Source organism: Tinamus guttatus, unplaced genomic scaffold (genome assembly GCF_059628265.1).
Source record: "Tinamus guttatus ecotype Peru unplaced genomic scaffold, ASM5962826v1 Tinamus_guttatus_pri_ptg000039l, whole genome shotgun sequence".
NCBI lineage: Eukaryota > Metazoa > Chordata > Aves > Tinamiformes > Tinamidae > Tinamus > Tinamus guttatus.
In genome coordinates, this window is record NW_028288573.1 from 314,121 (window position 1) to 334,972 (window position 20,852).

At 37.7% G+C, this 20,852-nt stretch overlaps 1 protein-coding gene across 2 annotated transcripts in view; it reads left to right on the top strand.

Moving 5' to 3' along the window:
• LARGE1 (LARGE xylosyl- and glucuronyltransferase 1) overlaps positions 1-20,852 on the top strand; it is a 259,553-nt gene that overhangs the window by 205,520 nt on the left and 33,181 nt on the right. For both annotated transcript variants that reach the window (XM_088535285.1, XM_088535296.1), the window contains 2 exons: positions 13,505-13,617; positions 15,076-15,201. In XM_088535285.1, the coding sequence (XP_088391411.1) occupies positions 13,505-13,617; positions 15,076-15,201 (239 nt within the window). The remainder of the gene's footprint in view (positions 1-13,504; positions 13,618-15,075; positions 15,202-20,852) is intronic.

The window sequence follows — 20,852 nt, forward strand, 5'->3', positions numbered from 1 at the left end:
AAAAGAGTAACATCAACTCAGATGATAGGTAGGAATGCAAGATAATAGCAAATGAGATTTGCTTTCTGGTTCTCTACTCACTAGAGCAGAAGTAGATATATTAAGGTATGGAATGCCCTTACCCCCAAACGCATGAAAGCAAGCTGAGTTTCATGGGTTTGCCCTGGTGCCTGAAAGCTCATGATAACGCATAATCAAAACTCCTCGGTGACAATTCTGTTCAGTGTTACAGCACAAAATCTTTTGTTCTTTTGAAAGATTACCACTTTTTATAATTACTTTCATAATTACAAATTTACTTTTCAAGTTTATCTTTTTTTCTGCTATTTTAATGCTGAAGAAAAGAATGCGGCACAACCACATGCCATTAAAGTAACTCACACATATATGCTATCATCTAAAATGTAATTATGTAAATAATAATGCTGTAAAGATTTAATTTATATTGTCATTACTTACTGATGCATGTTCTTTTAAGAGTACTAAAAGTCAGTCACACAATTCTTCCACTGGAAGCAAAGCTAATTGGATATCAATAGTCCTTCACATTTATTGTGTATGTTAACTTGTGATAAATATGAATACATAGCTGCCTATCCATGAAGAATCTTGCCCATGATTTTAGGCTATTCACAGTTTCCTTCTTCAGACAATTCACATGCAGTTATGACTTTTTAAAGAGATAATCAATGGAGGTTTGCGAAGGTGATTATAATAGTGGAATGACATTTTTTCATATATGCAACAAGGGGTCCTTGAGTGAAACACCGCAAGCTCTGAGTGGTAGCAAGTGATCTGTTACTAACAGAATGGGCATAATTTGCTTTAACTTTTTTTACTTAAATTCATTGTCTCGGTAGCAGAGACTGGAGGTATATACCCCTCCAAGAAGAAGAAATAACAAAATAAACTGGGATTTGCTTGGTGTGTTCACTGCAGACAGTACTGTGGCCAAGGAGGATTCAGAAAACTAAAGGAGGAGGCAAAAAAGAGATGGTAACTCTAAGCAAAATTTTTGATCAATGCTGGGCCAGGAAAGGGAGAATTTAGAGCTTTGGGTATTTAAGGCAGTATTAAGGAAGCATAAAAGAGTCCCCAAAATCCTAAAACTTCAATGAGCTCAACAAAGACTAATCAGAAGGAAGGAATAAGAGACTGTGCTCTTGGGAGAGTGCTTTAGTACAGTCTTAAGCTGTAGTCTTATGCAAAGAGATTTTTATGTGTGTCTCTTCAGCCAGGTCCAGCCCTGGAAGATGTGATGCAGAAAACTCCTGTGAGTCAAAATTCTTCCACTGCCTTCCACTGCTTCCTCCCTGATCCTAAGGCGTGTCATTTTTCACTCACCTCTTCCTCTCTATATCTCAGCACAGCTGGACAGTGTATAGATTGGGGGAATCTGGAAGGCAGATACATTAAAGGCAAAAGTTGTTTATTTCTTCTCCACTCCTTAAACCTACTAAGCGTATGAGTCCTCCTGTTCCTGTGTGTCCAGACCAAATCTCCAGGCAGCGGATGCAGATATTGAAGGAAAGGTTTTCTGTTTGTTTTTTTTTTAGCCCTCTTGTTCATTTGCACAGGCAGATAATGCAAGTCAAACTTCAGTCCATGATCATACAACCTTAGGAAAAGCAGGCCAAACTCCAAGTCAGGGGTAATTGCATCTTGTATAAAATGTTCTTAGTTAGACCTATTCTATATTCACAGTGTTTGAAACAAATTTTCATTTCCTTGGGTCATTTTAAACACAATTCTTTCAGTGCCACATAGGTACCAGAGTTTCTTCAGTATCTCATTCACCAAAACCCAGTAAACAACCTTGTCAAATACTCTTGGAATGTGACACTCAGCCTATCTTGCATATCTGCACTGAGATTAGCATTTACAGGCTCACAGTACTTTAGTTAAAACACACACTTCAATCTGTGTAATCTGCATTGTTTTTTTATGGACTAAACTGTTCTTTTGAAAGTATTGCCTAAGCTGTACTATGGTTTTTCTCTTTACAGATGCTAAACTGACAGCTCCAAAATTGCTTTGTATGGTTTGATGTTCATTTCTGGAGTAATGGCCTTCTTAATCCTTAGAAAAATATTTTTCAAAGACATGCTAAACGTATAACCTTTTAGTGCTTTCTCTGCATTATATTTTCCAGCAAGCTGGAGAATAGCTTTTAAAAACAGTTTCTGGTGACTCTGTTGTCATGATTTCAAGCCGCATCCTCAGGTGATGTAAATCTCTCTTGGCTGCTCTGGCTGTACTGCATCTGGCCTGACTTAGAAAAGCTGAGAATTTGACTCCCAGGTCTTTCAAATGGAACTTTAAAATGGATCAGTCTAAATTACAGGCAATATATCCAATGCAGAGGTTTCAGGACCCTGAGGAGTTTAGTCTCTTGACAATACTGCCCATTTACTCCTGAGACAACTCAGAATTCATTTTCTATCAAGCCACAGCACAGGAACCATTTCTCAAAGTGACCCTTTCCACTATGAAGTCTGTAAAATTCTTACAGGAGTAGAGACTGTAAAAATTAATGCCAAAACCGAACAAGAAGAGCTATAGTAAACCGAGGAAAAGAACACCACCTAAAACGCTGAAGACCTTTGGCTTAAGTTTTATTTTTAATTAGAACAGTGTAAGAGCCTTAGACTGAAACTGTCACTTTGTCAGTTACGACTGGAGGGCAGCTATACTAGGCTATGGCCTTTTTTAAGATCTGTTTTTTTCCTATGTTTTCTGACTCTGAGAGCAGCCATCTTGGCCTGATGCAAGAACTAACTAGGAACAACCAGGCACTAACTAGTGTTATGAGGAACATAACACAAGGGTCTTGAGACAACCCACTTGTATGCTCTGCAGTTCGGGATCACATCTTGTGCTGCTCCGTGATGATAGTGGGAATCCTCAGTGCTGAAAGCAGATGGCTGATGGAGAAAGGTGAAATAGGTGGGAGTTTTCCATGGATCTGTCAATGGTCTTGATCCAGAAAAGCAGAAGCTGACTCCATCTGTGGTCTATGCGCCTTTCTTCACTATGAGTGTGAACAGCTAAGTTCCAAAAAAATTTTCCATGAACTGGACACTGTATCAGATCTGATATTAATAAGTGATGAGCACTTTTAAGCTCAAGTGATTCTCAGCAAGTCGAATAATTAATGCTTTGAGCAGTTACTGTTGCCTAGTTCTGTGTGGATCTGTTATCTTTTTTTTTCCCCATAAATCTCAGATTCCTATGAGATCCATCCATATATAATTTATGCATTCCATAATCATAATTCATAGTTGCTGACTATCACTAACACTTACATTCATGGTGTAGAGAAAGGAATATGTTGTCTGAGAGAGGCGATTTTTCACAGTCTTCGTAATGAATGAAGAAGTCAGAGAACTCTTGAGTTTTTGCACCCTTAAATATCCAGCATCAGGCCCTGGCTTAGGAAAATTACATTCAGTTTAGCTATGTCCTCTCTAAAAGCCATTGAAATACTTATACCTCCAATTACATAAAACCTTAGTCACTTTTGGTACCAATCGTTCAGGAATTGCTATCCTTGTGTATAGTTGTAAATATAAGAGCCTTTGAAAACAGATATAAAATGCATCTTAATGAAATAAAATTAAAAAGAAGAAAAATGAAATCTGCACCAAGGCAAAAAGTAATACTCACTTCACCTTCTCAGATTCACGCTGTAGTTATTGTTCAGATTTTTGAATTAGATTGTTATTTCTGTAAGTGACTGTGAGCTCATACAGGAAATATGGTGCAACATCAGTGCAAAGCACACTTGTACACATATGCTCTAACTGCACAGAAATGTATTCAAAATATGGGTGTCATTATTTAGAAAGTACTTTAGGAAATGCCCACACACTGTTTTTTTTAGGGTCAACAAAAAAGCTGTCTGTGTCAGTGTTTGAAAGCTGAAATAATAATTCTGCTTTTAATGGCCAATTCTTTTGCTGCTTGTAATCCTTAGGTTACACTTTAAAATAACCTAAATAAAATAGTCTAAAACCTGTCTACTTGCAAGAGTATATATTCCTTTTCAGCCTTTCTCATTCACTACCTAAAGCATGTGATGTATCAGGAACTTGTTTACAACACTCTTGACATTTCTGAAATGCAGGTCAATATGTATCTGATTTTGAAAATGGTGCCTCTAGTTTGAGAGGCCTATTCACATAATAATGGGACCAAATTAGCCCTCTGTTCATTGCATTTTCTAAGATACATCCTGTGTTCCTTGATTGATATCTTGATATCTATCAGGCTCTGTAATAAATTTATTTTTTTAAAAAAAAAAAACTAATTTTATTTAGACGGACAACTTTCACCTCCTAAGAAACCTACAATGAATTGCATTCAGAGAGTCCATTCCAGATTCTAGTTTCTATTGTACTGGGGTAACTAAAAAGAAATTTGAGTAGACTGAATTGTCCAAGGTTTGTGTTTTAGTAATTTGACCTGGATTCATAATGTAGATCTTCGTATAATGTACATAAATAGGATATAGATATTTACTATTCCAGTCTAATTATTTTAAAAATCATTCTGAAGTGCAGTATTTTTAGCTTGATAAAGGCAGTTCTTTATGTAAATATATGTAGCTTGATGAATAATTATGTTGCTCAGCACTCTAAAATGCCCTCTTTTTTGTAGAGGGCCATCGTTAGCAAATTTAATTCAGACAAAATACATGTACATAAAAGCTTAGTGGAGGCATCCAGGTGCCTAAACGGAGAACAAAAACCTTTATTATATGCCAGGAGAACCCTAGGCAAATGCACAGTAGCAGTAAAACTAGTACTTTTTCTTTTGTATTGCAAGTTCACTTTCCAGCTTCCCACTGTGCTCTATAAAGGCAATTAGGTAAATGCAGTTCTTTTTTTTTTGTAGATATGGAAGCAGAGATTTTAGCCATTGTCTCAAAACAAAGAAAGAACGATCACAGTTGGACTCCATTCTGGGGCTCTATGTACTAGCCAGGTGCTTTGCACAGAAAGCCTTTTCCAGGACTTGACTACTGTCATGACTGGAAGAGCTGAAAATGAGAAAAGTTTCTCCTAAAGCGTAATCAGAGATTTTCTTGCTGCAGCTTGTGTCAGTTACTATTAAGAAGTTGCAGATAGCAATAAGATCTTGCCTTATCCTCCACTTTTGCAGGCTAAAACAAACCCATTTCTCTCTTAGCCTCCCCTCATATACCATATGGTTCAGCCCTTCGACCATTTAGCTGACTCTTGTCTGGATTATATATATACGTATAATGTGTGTGTATATATATATATATAAGGATATATATATGTATATATAAAAGCTCTATTTAATCTTTAATGCTTGGTCATTCTGTGCTGCTGCTTTCCTTCTCCTAATGAATTTCTTAGGACATCTTGTTCTCCCGAATCTAGTCCACCCTATAAACTGCCCATTAAGTGAAAAAAATAAAAATGTTTTATGCTGCTTCTGAACATAAATCCACAATCCCCTTTGTTGTCTAACTGTAAAGAAATACCTGAGAGGCTGTTCAGCCTCCAGATCCACATTTCCTCCTCTGCTGTTAGGACCTTGACTGGGCACCTGACCATGAAAAACTGTGACTGGTTCTTGCTTTTTGTGCCTGTCCCTACAATTAGCCTTGTGGATGACTTTTCTAATGTTAGAAGCTAGCCAAGTTAATTGCCACCTATTCAGTGTGCGATTTTCTTCTTCACATAGTCCCAAGTGAAAACCCTGTAAAATGTTGACGGATCAGCCCCTGTTAAATATGTTCCTGAAATACTAAAAAATGTTAAAAAAAAACATAAAAAACATAATCTAAAGCAATGTTCTTCATTAACTTTCACTTTGTACTCCACACTGACAAAGAAAAAGAAAAAAAACAGTATCATGCATAAGTCCAAATCTGTTATAAAAGCCTGTCTGTTGACTTAAGTGAACCTAAACTAATTTACAGCAGTTGGGGATAAAGAAATAGATTCTATTTTTTTTTTTCATTTAAATGTAAGTGATTTTTTTTGTAGAGAGTGCAAGATACGTTAGTTTGGAAAGGGATGCTTGCTTTCACCAGGGTAGATGTTCAGAGAATATCAAACCACTTTTTTTTTTATCTGGGGAAGGAAATGTTCTGTGCAATCACTGTTTCCAAATACACCTGCACAGGAAAGAATAGATCATCCAAGATGGATAATCAGCTGAACATAGACTACGTATTTAATATGGTAGCCAAAACACTTCATGTAATCATCAAATGTGTAAGCAAGGACATCTCAAGTATGAGATGAAGATAACTGTGGGTTTTTTCTCTTGTTTTTTTTTTCTTTTTAATTTAGCATAAGTTTTTTGTTTGTTTGTTTTTCTCCTAACATATTGGGTGCATCTACGCTGTTGGATAACGTACTTAGCTTCCTAATTTGCTCTTCAGTGCTGGGTCCCTGATCATCCAAAGTGCGCAGAAGCTTGCTGCTCTCAGGGAGCAGCCTAGCTATCTAAAAAAAATAGTGAGTGAGTATTGGTGGTAGTTCACTCCAAGGAATGTTTCTTGAAGGTAGCATGGATGGGGCTACAATGTGGGTTGGTTCCTCTTTCTTGTCCTTCAATACTGCATCAAAAGCTTGCACACGTTATAACGCTGCCACATGCTCTTACGTCATTCTCGAGATCATGCAACATAGACCCTCAGCTTCATTAAATAAAATCTCTGATCCAGTAAACTCTAACATGTTTTTTCACATTATATCAGACATTGATAAAAGCAAACATAAAATATTTCTTACACTCTAAGACACAAGGAGTAAAATCCACATCCTCAGAGAAAAGTACTGTGTAGTATGGAAGAGGTCAGCTTCCTCAGGAAGGATCTAGACCCAGAACAGTGTGTGTATAACTGCTCCGTACTGCTGACCTGGGAGCTAGAGATCCCTTCTTGGAGTGGATGCTTTTGAAAGAATACATATGTACGCACTTGTTCAGGGCCAATCTGCATAGTCAAGGGTACTTATAAATTAAGAAAATTAAAAAATATGTATTAGAAATCTTCTCATACAACTGGCGAAATTTGCTCCAGGAGCTTATCTGGGAGGAGGTCAAGGGTTGGCTCGGTTGTGGCTTATTAGTATCTGCAAAGAAAATGACATTTGTTAATAGAGGGCTTGCCAATTTAGCAAAGGTTCAACAAGATCAAATGGCTGCAAGTTCAAAGACTTGTTCAGATTAGAAATAAGGGATGTATCTTTCATCTAGATAATTATGCATTGAAATAACTTACCAAAGTTTGTGATACGTTACCCGTTATTGGAAATTTTTAAATCAAGACTGAATGTTTTTCTAGAAGTTGTGCTCTATTTGAACCAGAAATTGACTCTGAAAAATCCTATGGATTTCATTTTGCAAGATCTGAGAGACCACCACCAGCACCACCAAGTGTTTTGTTTCATTGAACCATCATCAGGAAGTGTAAACAAAATGTTTATAATGCTCTGAGAGGAATGAGGCTCCCAAGAGAGTAGCTGCAATAAATTTCAAAATGCACTTTATCACAGGTTCACTGAGAGAAGGAGGACTGGGCATTCTGTTCCCATGCCCAGAGAGACACCCACTTTCTATTTAAAACCGTTTCTTTGCCTTATTTTTTTTTTCCGAGGGGAAAGTTCAAATGTAGAGTTACTGTTTATTCAAAGTTAACCCAATATGCATCACTGCATATTTTCATTACACAGTTTACCTCATGAAACTCTGTTTTGGAGAATAAGGCTGGTGCATGTAAGTGCGCAGTTAAATAATATATCAGGATAACAAAATTATTTAAAATTACTATCTTCTGGTCATTCCATATTAAAAGCTGTAGACATAAGTTATGTTTTTTTGTACTAATGCTCTGGCTAGTAAAATAATGAGCAGCAGTTAGATGGATGGTCTGGAAATCAAGTAAAACAAACACTTATTTCTATCTTAAGCAGCTATTGTCTTTCAGTGATTTCCATCCACCAAAGGCTTAAAAAGAGAAAACTTAGAAATGTGTACAATGTAGGCATTTACTGTTGTGGCTATTTGGACAGAAATATGTGGCTTGTTGTAGAATTGTATCTTTAATTCCATTTTTTTAAATTCATAACAAGTATATATGTTGTTTTTCTGTTTGTTCTTGCTATGGCAGATTAAGCATAGAGGCTACAGTCAATGAAAAGAATTACCACAATCATATATGCACATGATTTTTTTTTGTGTGTGCACCCTACGTAAAAGAATGCTGTGTGTCTGTATCATGTACTTTTTTGGACATTGATCACAGTTCATGGTGTAGCCCAGCTGAATTCCAAGTTCAGTCTCTGACAAACTGGTATTTTGGGCTATGATCCTGCAAAGGCACAGCCACAAACCCAGCATTATGCACTATAGTCACTTCTACTGATTAGGGGTATAGTAAGCTGGAACTAAAAGAACATGCAGAAAACTTTGCTGGATTACTAGTGCAAATGGCAGTAACTATGTATCACGGCAGGTCTCCAGGGATGGCCAGACTACAGTCCCTTTCCATAGCTCCTAAACTTGACCTAAATCTGTTTTGGTGCTAAATCATAGCTTATTTATGAACATAGCTTATTCATACTCCCTTAAATGTCTGGGTCAAAGATATTTCTTGTATTAAATCTCCCTAACATCTGTCTTGTTTAACATTACTCCCTACATCATATAAGACTCAGTAGTTTGGTATATAGTTTCCGGTGTGCTTGTTAAGTATTGTAAAATCCCACTGATTTTTTAAAACTGACTATTGCTTTAAAAATATTACCGAAGTGTGTCCTGCCTATCTTTTGTCAAGTACTATGAAGAAATCTGCTTGCTGTTTAGGTGGTTGGCTGTTTAGGTGCAGCTGTGAGAAGAGTTTTATAACATCCTAAAAAGGACTGACTCCGAGATGCTGCTCACTTAATCTGCCATTGCCTAAGCAGCTCACCCAAGCATCTTTTCCCACCTGAAAGTAAGGATCAAAGTAGTGCTTACAGGTAATGGCTCTTAGTAGCTCAACCCGCAGTGCTAAGTATTTTTTCAGCCTTCTTAAAATGGACACTCTAATACCTTAATTGAGTTTGAAGGTTTGTCCAGTTTCACTGTAATGTCAGTGATTCTATTCTTGCTAAAAATGCTGTTTATTATTTCCTATAGTGCTATATGTTCTGCTGTGCATTTCAGTAAAAGTCATAATCTATATTACAAAGATGCTGCCTGATAACATTCCAAGGAAAATTGCTGATTTTGCTGGAAACTTTCAATTTGCCATTGGGAAAAATCTAATAAAATAATTGGTTCTGAAGCAATGAAAAAAGAAGCAATGAAAAAAGAAGATGCCTTGAAACATCTCTGAAACCATTGCTTAAGTGAAACTTTGGAGAGTGAAAAAAAATGATGGAATCAAAAAAGGAAAGAAGAGAAAGAATTCAGGTGATTCAGGTGATTTCAAAATTTTATTAGACCTAGGATGAAACATTTGTTTTCCTTCTCTAGTGATGTAACCATTTCAATAAACTTTTTAATTTATATCATCTTTGAAATGAGAAATACAATTTTAGAGTAAGTCACAGAATCACAGAGTGGTTGAGGTTGGAAGGGACCTCTAGAGATCATCTTGTCCAACCCCCCAAGTTGTTTTTCGAAATGTGCCAAACAAAGAATCATGGTACTTCTAAAACAAGACATTTCAGGAAAAATATTTTATGCAAAATATTTACCATATTTTGCCTAATCTACTCAACAAATTTCCCTCTTTTTTGTCTCCTGAAATTGTGTTTTTGGAGAAACTCCTTTCTAGTTTGTTTGTTATAGCAATTCAGAGTCTGTATGATTTTGGTAGTTCAAGCAAAGTCTCATCAAGGGGAGGGAGAAAATGGCAGTCAGGTAAAACTGGTAAAACTATGTGATCCACATCTTTAGTAGTAAAACATGAAGGAAGAGGCATACTGAAGATATTGAACCACATAAACAAAAATCCTTCCTAGACAGAGGGTGAGGGGTTTTTTGTTGTTGTTTGTTTGTTTCCAAGAGCCCCTCAAGATACGTGTAACTTCATATATGTCTGAACCAGTTCCTCAAGATCAGGAAAACAGGGTATTCTATGACTGATCATAAGTCACTTAATAACCGTGAGGCATCGAGGTTCCCAGTTTTCTCTTGCTGTTTATTTCCTGCAAAGTTTCCTTTTTGTTTCCCTCAGGTAGGTTAGGGAAGCAAAGTGCTGCTCTCATCAAATGAGGAGCAGTCCCACTGCCTGGGGCCAGATGTTCATAAAAGATTGCTTTGATCATTTTTTCTACAATCTCTTCCTCCCCCAGCACAGCAGCTGAGGGTAAGTCCCTATCCCCTTATGTTCATCTTTATGTCGTCTTGAATTTAGTTAGAGATTTCAGTCAATATGACTTTGACGAAGGGGCTTTTGGGGTAAATATTTCCTTTCTCTGGTTCTAGGCAGTTTGCCTGCACACTAATTATGCAGACTGGAGTTAGGTCAGGGTTGCAGAAAACTGCTGCATTTGTTATCTTTGATTTTGGTAACAGAACAATATAAAAGTATAAATAAATGCTTTATTCTGAAAACAAACAAGTACTTTTACCTTTGCATGAGTAATTTCAAAGTTTTCAACCTACTTACTTTTGCTTTTCTTTTGCACTAAATAATGTTCATTAGGTAATAATATTTCCAAATATTTTCCATAGCTACTGTTCATCATAATTCAAAACTTTTTTTTGTATATATTCCAATTTTCTGCTGCTACCATGATGGCCCCTCAGGATATCATAATCTCTTTAACTGTGATGCCATAATCTGCTGTTAGCACAAGACTGGAAGACAAAACCTGAAGAATATTTTGCATATAAAAACAATTCCTTTTTTTCTTCCTCACATTGGAGGCTTAAAGAAGATTTATTAAGAAAAATATTTTATTGTCTATAAAATATAAAAACTTTTACACTAGAGTTAACAGAATCTGGCAGTTATTCTTTATTTTTTTTAGTGAAGAATGTCCTCAGTTATAGCATGCTGCTGAAGTAAAGCTGACAGTTTTTGCAACTGGAAATAAGACACTGCCAGAAAGGAGGTTATCCCACCTAATTTATCCCTGCAGTGGAAGGAATCTTCTTCACATTGATCTGGAATTTCAGATAATGTGCTCTGAGGAACTAATGTAAACACACCACCCACTCCACTAAAGATTTACATATGCTGGAGAGGAGACAAATACACTGGCCAAAAAAACCCACATTACAGGCTGTTGTGACACTGTCTCCCTTTCCATTACAACAGCTGGAAGCAGAAAGGTTCACTGAATATGAAAGGGGATCCCTCCAGTAAAGGTTCCAGCATTCTTGGGAATCAGATGGGCTGCAGTAGAAAACACAATTAATATAGGCCAAAAAATCACTGCCAGAAGAGATTTTGTTTTTATTCATGGCAGTTTAAGGTTGTAGTAGAATGGAATTTGCCAAGTGATAAAAAAATGAAGGTATGAGTGATCTAGAACCTGCTTTGTTCTATCCCCACCCATGGAGGATTGGTCCATCTCTATGTATTTGCTAATCTTTTTGTAGTCTATTTTTAAAGGTTTATGATATAGGACATTTTATCTAACATTCTTAGGTTATTTTACCATAAAGGATTTATTATTTTTTTCCTGACTATTCAGACTACGTTTCATTTCTTCTACTTTTACTACTTTTAATTTTATCGTTTCAGACCCACCTTGGGCAGCTTTTCCCATTGCCTGCTTTTGCGCTTTTCATATTCCTCTAGGTAGCTGTTGCATTTCTCTACAGTTGTCAGTACTTTTTGTTACAAGACCTCTGGTTTAATGTCATTTGCGGATGTCATTGCTATTCTGTTTACTCCCTCTAATACTAATGAAGATGTGAAGGAACACGGCACCTCTCATTGATCCTGCTAGGTACCTCCTGCCAACTTGCTATGCTGCTGTTTATCAGCATTCTTTGTTTATGGTCCTCCAGCTAGCATATATTTCCCATGATAGTGCTCTTATCTGAGTCCTTTGGAATTAATTTTTCAAGTAAGATTTTGTGAGACACCGTAGGAAAGGTTTTGCTGATACTTCAGTCCAGCTCGTTGCTTCTGCTGTTTTCCTTTCCTCCACACAAGGGATTCTGTCCAAACACAAAACAGCCAAGGAGTAACAGAGTATGCTGAGCTGTCTCTTTTCCACCTTAAGGTGTAGCTTTCTTTCCTGAGGATCCTGCTCTATTAACGCTTGCTGCTGTAGTGATAGACACTGTCAACAAGGTGGTAAACAGCATTGTTTATCAGGATGGCTTGTTGTTCAGTAAAGTTTGAAGGATTTCAGTGAGATGTGTTAGATGATTAACTTCTTATTAGGTTGAATGTGGCCTGGAGTATCTTTCTGTCTAGTTGGAATAAGTATTAGGGGCCAGATTTCACCTCACATACATTTGCATTGAGTAAAATGCTTTACATGGGTGTAATTCTCCATTATATCAGCATAGTCCCCATCATTACTGTTTAGATATAAACTCAATAAAACAGCAGGATTTCGCAAGAAGCAGACCTCTAGTCAATGACAGAAATAGACCCATACTAGCAACTCTGTCACCTCAGATCAGGACTGTCCCTATCCTTTCCCCGGTAGACTGTGATTTGTCAGAATTGCCTCTCAGAGCCTATCACTTCTTAAAATAAGGAATAGTGAGGGTCACTTCTGAGAGCAAAGAAGTTCATTCTCTCTTTCCTGTAAGAGATGGTCTAATGTCTTTAGAGTGATAACACTAGCATGGATTTAACTTCTGCTATACGAATCACCTGTACTGGTTTATTTTGTCAGGATTAATCCACATGCTAATCATGTCTTAATGAAATGAGGTTTTATCAGTTAAGGAAACTGCTAGAAGTACTATGTCCTTCTGTTCTTCAGTTCTTCCTCTGCTTCCCCTCTTGCTAGTTTTATTGTCTACTTTGTTCTTCTCATAAGTATACATAGGCTGGTATTTGTCTGTCTGCTGATTCTCCCTTTGTCTTGCAGCCTCAAGGATTTAGGAATGCTTTAATGATGAAGTGAAATCTTTAGCGTCTTCCACTCAGATTTCTCTTCTGACTATCCTCAGTATTGTCCTTCTAGTGCCTGGATGTTCTGGAGCTGCCTTCTTACTTTGTTTTTGTTGAGACTCTCACTTTTGGGCGATTACATTTAAACTGCCCCTGGCACAATGAGGCTCTAGTTCTTTATTGTATTCTGTATTCAATATAATTTTTCTCCTTGCTGTTTATTTGGATTCATTAGGATATGTGAACTGAAGGATCACCAAAGTATTTATTCTAGTTTCAATCAAATGCCTACACTTGCATAAAGCAAAAGTTATGGTGTCCACTGCTCAGTCTTGGTTCTTGTCCTTGTTTTAACTGCTGTAAGTCAGCATGTAGACAGGAAGGGCCTTGACTGGCATGGGACATCACAGCTTCTCTTGTTCTCTGTGCTGTGTTTTCTTGTAGGGGTTATCCTGCTGCTTCTGGATAAGTTACGGAAGATGAAATGGGAGCAGATGTGGAGACTTACAGCAGAGAGGGAATTAATGAGCATGCTCTCCACTTCACTGGCTGACCAGGTGAGTGGGACGTGGTGGAGCAGTGACAATTCATGGATTGAGGAATATAGGAAAAAGAAAGATGATGAGGGGTGGATGAAGGAATGAAATACTGTACCTGCAGTTACCGTTTCTTGCATCATTGTTCTGGGGAAAGTGTGGAAGAGAGAAATGGAAATTTACTAATGAGATTTATCTTACTGTGCTGGCATTTTTGCCTCCTCTATAGATGATTCATAAGATAGACAACTAGTGTTTTAAAGCTTTAATTTCCTCTTTCTTTAACATAAAATCCTCCAGACTTTAGAAGTCCAAATACATCATTTTTGTCTAGGCTGATTCCAACTGTAAGAGTCTCTAGACCTTTCTTTGCTGTCTCTGGCAGATGAGTCCACCCAGTCTTTAATGTGCTCTTTGTTACAATACCCCGTGAAGAAAAAGTGCTGCTGTCTCCCTGCCACCAGTGGGAAACAGGCTGAGTGAAATAGTATAGAATGGCTAATATGTCTGTAGAGAGAAATGCATGTTTACTTTCCATGTGCTTCCTACCAGCTATCCGTTTTTAATTTCGAAGCCCTGTTAATATAGTACTGGACCTGAACCAGAGAGTCCTGCTCAGCAGCTTGAGCATATTAGCTCAAGTATAGAATCATATTCAGATATTTTTCATGACTCTGAGTTAGCATCTGGCTCATGACCAGCCATTGTGAGACAAGCATGGAGCTTACTGCACACATCTGTGTACAGTACTCTTGCAGTCTGATCCAAAAATTACTAAGTTCATGAAAAGGTGAACTTCACTTGCAGCTTCAGTGTATTTTAGATGCAGTCCTTAGTGACTCGATACATGGTGGGGCAGAATTCTGCAGATTGGACAAAGGTTGCTTGTCTCATCCTGCTGCTTTAACCAGAAAACCATTCCTGAATCTTATTTCTCAAACTGGAGATCTGCACAAAGGCAGGGCATGTTCTGGCCCTTATGGTATAAACTGTTGTACACATCTATCTTACATGCCCTTCCTACAAAATATCTGAAATACTTGTTACAACAATAAAATTCTAGCTAAAATCCCACACAGTAATTCATACCGAAGCAGTTCAGCTGCTAGGATCGCTTTCATCTCCTTTACTAAGAAGTGATGCAGTACTTACTAACAGCAGATATTTTGTCATCTACTGCATATTAGTCTTCCTGATGGCTAGAAAGGAAACCATGTTTCTTGCCAGTAGTACAAGATGCACACTTTGAAAACTATGCTATATTTCTTTAGGTCTATGTGTCAAGAGAGTTTGTTCCTCTGATTCAGATCCACACATCACCTTTAGAGTGGTAACACCTTTCATGGAAACAGGATTTTGAAGCAAGATGGGCAGAATTCAGTTTGCTCTTTTCCTTGTGACAGGGGGAAGGACAGTTAGTTCAGAGGTTCTGAGATCACCTCTCTGTGAAACCAATGTTTCTCTGTTTTTGTCCACTAGGATATCTTCAATGCAGTCATCAAACAAAATCCCTTCCTTGTCTATCAGCTTCCATGTTTCTGGAATGTGCAGCTATCCGATCACACCCGTTCTGAGCAGTGCTACAGAGATGTGTCTGATCTAAAGGTATGTTTTACAGAAGGTTGGATGGGTGGAATCCTTTGGGACAGAAAATGCAAGACTCTACTGTAACAGAAAGATAGAATCCCTCAAACAGGAAGAAAACTATCACATAAAACTTATAAGGACACCAAGGCAGGGGATACAAGTATTACTTTGAGCACTTTGATGCACAGAAAAGTGAAAGATGAATCCAGTTGTTTAGAGTTAGGCAAGATGTTAGTCAAATCCCTCACCTCGTGTTTCATGCCCATCTCTTCTATGCCACTGCATCTTGCTCTTTAGCTATAGTTCATATTGCTTCCCCAGTTCTTAGCTCTTCAGTGCCAAAAAATACAAAACCCTTTTTTTTTTCCTGTAATGCTTGAAATTCTACAGTCAGCCTTGTTTAATGATTGCTTTTAACAAAAAGGGCTGGGCCAACTCTAGCTGGAAATACGTTGAGTCAAAATTTTAAAACTGCATGTTTCTTATTTAGCCGTTGCATGTTCTGCATCCAGCCATACTACTTGCCATGGAGCAGGGGGAAAGTAAGTCTGAGTAGAAACCTATTAATTTAATAAAATGTATCAGTTCAGTAGCATACTGAAGAGTACCATTATTGTTAAATAGAATATATTTGAACAGAGATGGGTGCATTAAGATTAATTGTTCTGTAGTCACTTTGAAAGGCCAGGCTCAATTGTGGCATGCAGAGAGTTCGGGATTGGAAGCTGATTAAACTTCCTCCAGGTATAGAATAAGACTTTTCATCTAAACAGCAGTAGATTCTACCAGGAGAAACTTTTGGCATTAGAACACAGTAAATATTGCATCATTTTTGGTGTATAATTTCAAAAGAATTATATTTTTAATTTATATTTTAAGACTATTCTGGTGAATAGTGCCAAAATAAAATCACATAATCATAGACTAATGATAGTCTAATAGACTAATATAGATTGCAAGGGATCTCAGGGACCATCTACTCCAATGCCTACTCAAAGCAGAACCAACTTAGATCAGGCTGCTCAGGTTTTTGCATAACCAATTTTCAGTATTCCAAAGATTAAGATTACAGGGTCTCCCTGGCCCCCTGTTTCAGCATTTGACCACACTCTTATATCTAATCCAGATTTCCCTTATAACACCTGTAAAGCAATGGTTGAAGTCTTCATCATGATTAAAGAAAAATAATTACCATCAGCACACTACCAGTTCCCAAAGGTTTGCTTTCCAAGTGACAGGAGATATAACACATTGGTTAGTGGACTTACTTACAATGGCCAGTATAGAATTTCATAAAGTTTTGGCAACTAATGGTTCAGACATAGTCCACAAAAGATAGCTTTTTTTAAGTAAATATATAAACATTTTGCAATAGATGCTTGTAGGGGAGGATCCATATAGAGACTCAAAGCATCAAGGTCATGCCTTGTAATAAAGTGCTGGTAGAGATTTTAATTCTTATGTGCTCATATTAGGAATCATACATTAGGAATCATGTATGAGAGCAGCTGTCAGGCCTGAAGCAAAAGAAGAGAGATTTTAGCAGCAGGAAAAATGTTTTCTGAAAGACAAATTTTAGAAAAATGCACCACTTTGTACCTGGGTGATGTCATGGTATTTTTTCTGTGAATTAGGAGTTACATTAATTTGTATAATCAGCTGAGATAGTCACGGTGGGGTTCAGCATCAGATTAGGACACCTGCACTTAAATGAGAACTTAAATGAGAATTTAGATATTGAAGCTAATCATTTGGGATCTAGGGTTTACTTCAATTAGCCCTACACATTTCAAGTCACAAAGGCTATCAGATGCATCTGTCGGAGGCAAGCAGGCATAGCACAGGTCTATGAGAGACCCATAACCTTTTGCCATGGCAGATGTGGGCAGACAAGTTAGCCTAAGGTGCCTTAAATGTTGCTACACTTTTCTATTTTGGTAATTAAATCATCCTCCCAGTCAGTACCATCAATAGTGCTGGAGAGGGGTTCAGCTCATCCATTCCAGAGTAGCCCTCTAATGACTAAGTAAGTGGTCACATCACTCTCACTAGCCTCAAATGAATAAATTGACTAATCCCCAACAGATATGGGACGCCTGGCACATAATTAACTCTGCTGGTAAGCATATAATGAAAACTGCTTAAATAAAAATGGAATCCTCTATTTTCATAGTCGATTAAGAATTTTTTGTTTACTAGTATGACCTAGGCTTGGTTACTGATTATACAGTATCACACTCTCAAAATCATAACAGTACAGGCAATGAAGAATCACAGAGATGCAGAATATCCTCCACGGTTCTCTGGAATAAGTTACCTAACTCAAGGGTACAGACAGGCAAGCAGTTTCTTCAGCTGCACTGGACATAATCACACCACTAATATTGGGCATATCCCCTAAGTACTCCATTGAGCTGGGCTTATATGTCTTTCTTTGGAAAGGGAGGCAGAGGTTCATCTAGTGCAAATAAGTCCCTCTGACTTCAGTGCCACTCTGCCCATATTCATCCGTTAGAGCTGGCCCTCAGGCAGCACTGTTTGACTGGGTTGTGCATTTTTGTGTTTTATTGAGAAATATCAAATTTGTGAAAATCCGTTATGAGAATTAGAAAACTTCTGATTCTAAAAAGGAATTTGGTTGTTTTGGTTTGTGCTCCTGACAACTAAGCAGCAGATGTAGTTAGTCCATGTTTGAAAATACATTTCTTAATCACCAAGTTAGTTTTCATGGCATTTAATATAAATGTTATGGTACAATGTTTTTGGCACATCCTGTATTTCATAGTAAGACTGGGCTAAAAAATCAGGTAGGAGATCCCTCCAGGGGAAGAGGGGGAGAAAGACAGATTGTGAAGTTTATACTGTAGCATTAAGAAGGATGGCATAGGAAAGAAGAAGAAAATACAGGAAGAGATTTAAATTCCATTTTGAACTTGGCCCAGCCAAGTATTCCTCAAGTCAAATCAAACTATTTCCCATGTCAGATTGAAAAAACTCTGACTTAATTCCATTTGCTCTCAGAATCCATGAGATTTGAGGATTTGTTGTCTTTTATACACAACATTATGTCAGATAAACTTAGAGAAACCCCGTGATCGGCTGTCGTTCAAGTAAACTTACACTGCTTTTCTTTGTTCATGTTCCTGCAAGTCAGAGATGACAAGCGTGCTTTATATAGGCCTATGAGGATCTTGAATATCTTGCATCCCCTGAAGAGGATTCTTCTCATTCCTTTTGGTCTATATAGTTAGTCCTCATTATGTTGCATCCGTATCAACTTTAGCAATATTTGTATTGTCATGTTAGAGTCATATGTTTGTGCTGAACTCTGCTCACTTGTTCCAGCTGAGCATCACATGCGGTTGTCCTGCTTGAATGTGGGAAGACGTGTATATGGAGCCCTTCTAGAGTAGGTATGAGAGAGACAGTGTTTGTAATCAAATGTCTCTTAACTTTAAATCCCTCTAAAGCAACATCAGAATAAAAGTGCTTTAATAATTTTGCTTTTCTAAATGTTTACTTAGCTTGTGTCTTGTAAGCTATAGTGCTAGAAGCTACAGGGTAGACAACTAGACCCAAGTTTTTTATGCTGTATGTGTCATATGGAGTCACTACTCTTATAAACCATTGCACAGCCAGGAGTCTTCCTTTTCCCACCCAAGGTCACCTGTTCTAACAGTGTTTCACATCAGAGAAGAATCTCTTGAACTGAAAAATTATAATGGAAAGCATGTGGAAACAGATGCCCTTTAATTCTTCTTGCCAGGTGAGCTGCTTGCGGCCCCTGGAGGACAGATGTGTTTGATTTTGAATAGTATTTGTTACACCTTGAAGGAACGCTCAGAAGTTACTACTGAAGGCTGTCCTAAAGATGTGCAAGTGCTAATAGTCATTCTCTCTAGGCATCCATTGCCTATCAGAACTCATCTGTCTCAGCTGCTTACATGGTCCCCAGCAGACTGAAATGTGAGTGGACAAGTTTGCAGGACCATGCCTTACCGACCTTTGAAGCCTGTGGAGATCTCTCTGGAACTGAGGTTCATCTAAACGTTGCCTTTGCTGGTTTGGGCCCTGTGTTTGCTTTCCTTTTTGGTTAATAGTTTGTTCTAATCTGGGAGGAAGTCTCAATTACAGTGGTTTGGCACGAACCAAATGGTAGGAAAATCCTATGAAAGAAAGTAATGAGTTGTGATGCCTCTGACAATGAATCATGACCTCACCAAATGAGTCAGTGTTGAAGAAAAGTGTGGTTGCCAAGGATACAGATGCTATTTACACACCGAGAATCTGGTAATTCTCAATCACAAATAGGGATCCTGAACTTTTCCCTGGGAATGTATCAAATTATTAGAATTTACACCTCAAAATAAGTAAATGCTTTAAATCCTATTGATTGCTTTTTAAGTTGGCTTTGAACACAATTCATGTTAAATTAGCAGGTAGATAAATAGCCTTATAGAACAATTTTGGAAAGCGAACTATTTCATTCACTGTGCCCTTCCGGAGGGCCTCTTCCACACTAGAACAAATTTGTGAGGTGACCGCAAGAAGCAGTAGCAACAAGAACAAGTAACAGGAAGTTTATACTACTTCTTGTCCATAACCAAAAACATACCATTTCAGATCTTCTTCAAAGGTGTCCTTTCACACCTCTTTCTATTCCACTCTCTGAACCAACCCCTTCTGTCCAAGCACCTCTGCAGCAGCTCTGGCACTCTGCACCCTTGCACCTTTAAATGCCACCCGGTGAAAAACTGCATTGAGAGGACTAAGGGCCCAAGAGGGATAAACATAACCCTCCCTTGAATGCAGTCTATAAGCTTCTTCTGCCCTGTCAAGAAGGGAGAACCTTGGTATTGTAGAGGTGTTTTTAGTGGGGATAGACCGTCCAAAATCAACTTATGGAGGCCTCACATTAAACATTTGTACAGGGGTTGAAAGGAAAGCTGCAAACTCTTCTGAGGACAAATAAAAAGCTTTAGTAGAAAAAAGTAAGACAGAAGATAGTGATCTTTAGCCATCATAGGCAAAAGCAAAGGGGCAAAATACTCCTTGGGATCATGGTCACCAAATCAGGCAGGGCAGGGTTCAAATTCTGCATCCAAAGGCAGTGTCTGTACCTCTGAATTCCTGGTGACTCCAACACGATTCTTCTCTGCTCATTTATGTCAGAGGTAGCACTCTGGAGATAAAAAGTCTCTGTGATAACATTTTTGTAGAATATTTGACACTTTAGGAGAATTATTTTTGTAATTGAACAAGTCTTTTCTGACAAAGCATAGTTTAAAAGAAAAATTCCAGGCATCTCTGGTTCAGATACTGGAAGATGTAGATGCAATGGTTATTTGATGAGGGGAATGGTATTTAAACTAAACTTTTCAACCATAACAGGCCTAAAAGAAAGCCTATTGAGATCATATCCAAATGACACAAATTACTTTATATGCAGATTTGCTGAGCATTTTGCTCCTTTTGATTTCAGTGGGAAATTCCTGTTTGCCTAAATAAGGACAAAGGAGCCTAGCTTTTAAATAGGAATAGCTCTCCATATATAATTTCTCCATATATTATTTCTTTATCTAAATTGCAGAGTGCTCATAGGGTTAATTCAGAGCTTTACAAAAATAAAACTCTTCAGTGTTAATTTATTTTTACTTTTTATGCCATTC